At 40.5% G+C, this 6,810-nt stretch overlaps 1 protein-coding gene across 1 annotated transcript; it reads right to left on the minus strand.

Moving 5' to 3' along the window:
- Positions 1-747: 747 nt before the first annotated feature.
- Positions 748-6,093, minus strand: LOC119667333. The gene has a single exon (XM_038076622.1). It carries the CDS (start codon positions 6,091-6,093, stop codon positions 748-750), a length of 5,346 nt encoding a protein of 1,781 aa, XP_037932550.1.
- Between the last annotated feature and the right edge of the window lie 717 nt (positions 6,094-6,810).

The following is a 6,810-nucleotide window of genomic DNA, read 5'->3' on the forward strand; positions in this document are numbered from 1 at the left end:
GCATCACTGTGAACTCCCATAGCCCATCGCCTATGCTGAACGCCGTCCTCTCACGATCCTTCTCCTCAATTTCGACTTGCCAATAACCACTTTGAAGATCTAACGTGGAAAACCATTTCGCTCCAGATAGTGTGTCTAAAGTGTCATCGATTCTAGGCAATGGATAGCTATCCTTTTTAGTGATATCGTTCAGTTTCCGATAATCCACGCAGAATCGTGTGGTTCCGTCCTTTTTCTTTACTAGTACAACTGGAGAGCTCCACGGGCTCGTTGACGGTTTAATTACACCACTTTTCTGCATTTTATCTATTATTTGATTAGCCTCTTCTCGTTTAGCAAGCGGGGCCCTACGTGGAGTTTGCCGAATAGGTTTCGCGCCGCCAGTATCTATCCTATGCTTCACGATGGCAGTTCTTCCGGGTTTGCTATCTTCAGTAGCAAATATCGAAGAGTATTTGTGCAGTAGCTTTTTGACCTTCATTTTATCATTCCTGTTGTAAAAATAAATATATAAATGCACTTTTGACAATTTTAAACAGCACTCTTTATTTTGCGCTTAAAAAATCTGTAACATAATTAATGATTACAGTAAAATATTACGATTGAAAAATTAAACTAAAATTTACTTACCTTTGTCTAGCAATCACAAACAAGAAAAGAGAGAAAATGAAAAACGGAAATGTTACTAAAAATTTCGAAGTCTCCAAATCAGCTGTTTGTCATGATTGCCAGACAAAGGTTTTTAAATTATTCGCAATTTTCGGCAACATTCTCCTCCCCGCAGGCGACCCCAATGTCGTTTGCGTCAACTTTGCCGATATCCAGAATGGCCAGCTTGACGGCAGGGCGCTCCAAAAAGCCTTTTGTTGTTTTGACCTTAGCTCGTCTTACTTGGCCGTCTTTCGCTACAGTTGTCTCGATAACTATGCCTTTTACCCAAGTATTTCTCTTAGCCGTTTCATCAACTATCAGCACAACGTCTCCTACCGTAATGGGTTTCACTTTATTGAACCATTTGCCGCGACGCGTTAATGTCGGAAGTATCTCACGCACCCATCGTCGCCAAAATTGATTTGCAAACATCTCAGATTGTAGCAGGCACATCTTTGGATCGATTCTCTTAGCATCACAAAATGGTTTCAAACCATTAGCGCTCCCCAACAAGAAATGGTTTGGAGTTATTGGATCCTCATCTTCACTATCGAGTGACACGTAGGTTAAAGGACGCGAGTTGATGATCATTTCAACTTCAAGTAATGCAGTACGTAAACTTTCATCCGTAAAACGTTGAGATGGCGAAATTTGATACAGCACTGTCTTAATTGTTCTAATCAGTCGCTCCCACGCTCCTCCCATATGTGGTGCTGCCGGTGGATTAAATTTCCAGTCTATTCCTTGATGAGCTAGCTTGTGTTGCATAACCGAGGAATCAATGTTCTTCAACTCCTTTCTTAAAACGTTCTCGACACCGTGAAAATTCGTTGCATTATCGCTGTAGATGGTGATAGGTTCTCCTCGTCTGGCAATAAAATTTCTTAAACACATTAGGCATGAGTCAGTACTAAGACTATGGGCGATTTCGATGTGAACGGCTCTGATAGTCAAACAAGTTATTATAACACCCCACCTTTTCAGTGCTTTGCGATTCTCAATAACCACCATTGGTCCAAAATAATCAATACCCACATGAGTGAATGGACGTTGAAAAGCTGCTAGTCGTGCTGGGGGAAGTAAGGCCATTTGCGGCGCTTGAGGTATTGCCGATGAAATTTTACATACGTTGCAGTTTCGTCGCATCGATTTGAATAATGGTCTTAATTTTGGTATGAAATACAATTGTCTGACCTCATTTAAAGCAGTTTCATGTTGGATGTGATAAAATCGTTCATGATAGTGCGCACATATAAGGTACGATACTCTATGTTTTGGCGGTAAGAAAATAAAATCAGTTTGAGGTTTACACTCATTCGTAAAGTTACTCGCTCTGTTTTTTACTCTTATGAGCTCATTGTTATCCATATACACCTGCAACCTATATAACGGACTGTTCCTTTCTACTATTCTCCCCATTTTCAGTGTCGACCAATCTTCAAGTAGTTCCTGTTGCACGCTTTTGTATATTAAGAGCTTCGCGCGCTCAATATGTTGAACAGTCAAAATAACGTTTGTAGCATTGAAACCGCCACAACGAGCCTTTAGTTTCCCAATGTAGAGTAGCCAATTTGCAACGGCACGGTACAACTTGATCCAGGATGAAAAATATTCATAATTGAAACATGGTTGTGTCTCGCGATGATATAAAAATTTTGCACGAGTTTCACTGGTCTCCATCGGACCTAAGTCCACCTCAGTTGGCCATTTATCCTCGTCTTGTAGCAAAAATTCTGGTCCTTCGACCCACCGCTGCACATATTCGGGACTTTGTTTTGTTTTCGTTGCACTGTCTGCAGTATTTAATTTCGTGGGTACCCATCTCCACTCTTCGACGGTTGATGCTTCTTGAATTTCTGCAATGCGAAACATTACGAATTGTTGAAATTGACGTGGATCACCACGCAACCACTTTAGCACCGTTTTGGAATCGCTCCAAATGAAACGCTTTTTAATATCAAATGTGTGTACTTTACATATTGTATTCATAAGCCGTGTGCCAATTACAGCAGCTTGTAGCTCCATTCTTGGAATAGACATCGGTCGCATTGGAGCGACTTTGGTTTTTGCTGCTACGATCCTCGTACTTACTCCATATTTATCTTTAATGCGGAAGTATGATACAGCTGCATAAGCAAACTCACTCGCATCTACGAATGTATGAATTTGTACATCACATGAACTTTCTGTTATGTATGGTGAATAACAACGGGGTACAGAAATATTAGCAAAAATAGGCATGCAGGCAACCCAAGCTAACCACTTGCCCATAAGATCGGGTACCAGTGGTTGATCCCAGTCGATTCCGCTTCTCCAAATATCCTGAATAAGTATTTTTAAATATGATGTGAGGCAAGCTGCCAGTCCCAATGGATCAAAAATGGACATTAAAATTTGAAGTACTTCTCTTTTAGTGGGTACAATTTCATCTGCAAAAACATTACGACGTAAACGAACGAATTTTAAAACATATTTAAAGCAATCTGACTTCGGGTCCCAATACATGCCGAGAATTTTTTCGATCGGAAGTGTGTCGATATTATTATCAAACGACTTACCCGTCTGTTCACCATTTTCGTTTAACGCAGCTAAAACTTCTGGTGCATTACTTGTCCAGCTTCTCATATGGAAACCACCTTGTTCATGTATGTTGCGAACTGCCTCGGCTAATGCTATTGCTTGTTCAATGGAATTTGTTGAATCTATAAAGTCATCCACGTAATGATTGTTTTTAATAGCGTACACTGCTCTAGGATTTTCAGCTATAAATCTTTCTGCGTTAAGGTTTCGAATAAAATGCGCTATATATGGTGAACATCGCGCACCAAAGCTAACTACATTTAATTTATAAACGCAAATATTTTTAAATGTCTCGCTGAACCATAGAAATCTCTGAGCATCAGTATCTGCTTCTTGTACTAGAATTCGATGAAACATTTCAGCAATGTCACCACAGACAGCTATTCTTCCTATACGAAAATTTAATAATATGTTTATAAGTGGTCGCAGCATATCCGGACCCTTCAGCAAAAAATCGTTTAGTGACACTCCTTCAGCTTTGGCTGCAGCATCCCAAACTAATCTATGCTTTTTCGGTTTAAGTAGATTGCGCACAATAAAAATTGGTAAATACCAAATCTTCCCACCTCGCTCGTTAATTGCTTCTGGTGGCAACTCAGTTGCGTAGCCCTTGCTGACTAAAGTAGTGATTTGTTCCTTTAGCTTTTGACACAATTCAGGGTCCCCATGCATTTTTCGACGTAAGCACTCCGCTCGACGTAATGCCATCGGCAAGCTATTTGGCAATTCGACCGTATCGGTGTTCCATGGCAAATTGACAACGTAGCGGTTTCCGCGTAACTGGCACTTGCGCATTATTTCCTCTGCTCGCTGATCCTCAACTGAAAGTAATTCTGCTTTTGGGGTAGCCACCGCGACATTCTCGTTTACTATAAATGTCTTTACTAACTCATGAAGCTCCCTATCAGCTTCTTGTCCACAGCTACATTTGTGTAGGTTTAAGTTGTTACGGTGGTTTAATTCACCACCACCAAAAACTGTCCAACCAAGACGTGTTTTCACCGCCACGGGTTCTTGCCAGCCACCCTCTCTCACCTTAAGTGCTGAAATTAAGTTTGGATTATTTACGCCGATAATCAGCATGGGGACAGCATTTGTATAACTTGCTAGAGGCAAGCCATCTAAATGCGGATACCATTGTTTTATTTTATCAGCTGCAAAAGATTCTGCTGATATGCGTAAGTTGCTTACTGTGCGGACATTTTTCAATGGGAATTTTTTAGCTTGAGGAGCATTGGCAGAAATTTGTAAGTTGAGCCTTTTTGAGTTATTTTCCTGTCGACTGATATTACCTGTCCAATTAATGCATAGCGCATCCTGGATACCATCGTTTCCCAATTCATCGGCTAGACTTGCTTCAATAAGCGTTAGTGTTGACCCATCGTCCATCAATGCATATGTGTTAATAGTCCTTTTGGTGCCATATAAAGTAACTGGAAGAATTCGGCAATATGACCAGTTTTTATTCACTGATGAATTATGGTTGTTGAGTAACGCTTTGTTTGAGTATGGACTTAAACTTATTTGTTCTACTACATCCGATGAAACATTGTTAGCTGTAAAAGATATTGCTGGCGTAGATTGGTCTATCCGAGAATGCAGCATGGGGTGGTGTCGTGCATTGCAGCCATCAATGCCACACACTTTATTATTGAAACAGCGACGCCTATGCTCGCCTAAGCATTGTCGGCACAGCTTCTTTTCCTTGACAATGCGCCAGCGTTGATTAGTAGGCTCGTTCTTGAATATTTCACATTCCATTATTTTATGTCCGCCGCCACAGATGTAACACCTAACTGCCGTGGTTGTCATTTCAGCTGTCTGATGTACGTGCACTCGTCCTTCCTTTTTTAGTGGTTTATCTAAAAAAGAAGGTGTAGCTACTCTACTTGCCGCATTTGCTAAAGATGAGAGCCACGCTGAAAAATCGCGAAGTGTAGGTTCGGCTATTGATGCTGAATGTAGTGCCCATTTGAGCTTCATATCTTCAGTTAATTTACTTATTAACTCATGTAATAAGAGTGGATTATTAAAATAACTATTGAGCTTACATGCCTCAATTGTTGCAACTACATTATTAATGTTGACTGCAAAGTCAATTAAATCGCCCAGCCTACCCCTTGGAGGCGGTAACTGACGCATTTTCTCAATTAACTTATTTAGAATTATTTCTGGTCGTCCAAAATACATACGAAGAGTGTTTATTATTTCTCCAACCATATTAGGCAACACCAACATATTGCGTACTACATCGCGCGCTTTACCAATGAGGCACCTCTGTAAGCGCATTAGACATTCATAATCGGAGAAACCTGCGATTTGCTTAGTTTGCTCGTACGCACTTATAAAAATGTGCCATTCTTCTGGATCGCCGCGGAACGTAGGCAAATCTCTCGGTATGCATTGACGCGCTGCTAGCTGAGACGACGTAAGCGTGGGAGCGATCTGTAAGGTATAAAGAGATGGATTATTTACTAACCTTGGTGTACTCTGTAGATGAGGTTGGCCATGTGGCGAGAAGTGTTCATCAGCTACGGCTTGATGTGCATTCAGCTGAGGCCCAACTTCAGGCAAATGTGATTCCACGATACCCTCGTCGTCACTATCTGCAGTGAGGATTTTAAATTTTTCCCGCAAATAGCTCTCCCTAATCTGCAACGACTCTTCTAGCTGTTGCAACTTAAGTTGTTTTATTCGAGTAATGTTGGCGCTGGGCTGCTGCTGTTGTCTACTATGTTGACCATCATCCTCATTGTGTTTGTGTGAGATTTTATCATCACCATCTGCATCTCCAACTTCAAGTATGGCTGCTGATGTTAAACCTTTTTGAAGAGGCAGCTCCACGTCATTTTCATTTTCCATATTAGAAAGATTTTTTAAGAATTTCTTGTTGTAAAAATAAATATATAAATGCACTTTTGACAATTTTAAATAGCACCCTTTATTTTGCGCTTAAAAAATCTGTAACATAATTAATGATTACAGTAAAATATTACGATTGAAAAATTAAACTAAAATTTACTTACCTTTGTCTAGCAATCACAAACAAGAAAAGAGAGAAAATGAAAAACGGAAATGTTACTAAAAATTTCGAAGTCTCCAAGTCAGCTGTTTGTCATGATTGCCAGACAAAGGTTTTTAAATTATTCGCAATTTTCGGCAACAATTCCCTTTAACATCTTCAAGACACCTCGAAAAAAGGTCAGGACTTATTTGCTGGTGAATGGCGACAGGTTTGTTTTGAGACTCATCGCATAGTATCACCGCTTCCACGGCATGACATTGTCCAATAACTACACCCTTTTTAAGCGTTACTGGCGTATTCAGTTCATTCAAGACTCTTACTGGAATTCTCGCATCACTTCTGGTTTTAACAAGCGTTTTACCCACCAATACATTGGTATTGGTGCTGGTTGGCTCTACAACCCACAAGTTGGAGGGCCCACATCCTTCAGCCATTTTCGCCCACACAACCGCTTCAGATTTTGGTGGAATATTCTGATTGTCGTTAACTGTTACCGCCTTGACCTCCACACTAGTTTCATATCCAGTATTTAGTGGCATTTCCATATTTCCGCA

Source organism: Teleopsis dalmanni, chromosome 1 (assembly GCF_002237135.1).
Source record: "Teleopsis dalmanni isolate 2A chromosome 1, ASM223713v2, whole genome shotgun sequence".
NCBI lineage: Eukaryota > Metazoa > Arthropoda > Insecta > Diptera > Diopsidae > Teleopsis > Teleopsis dalmanni.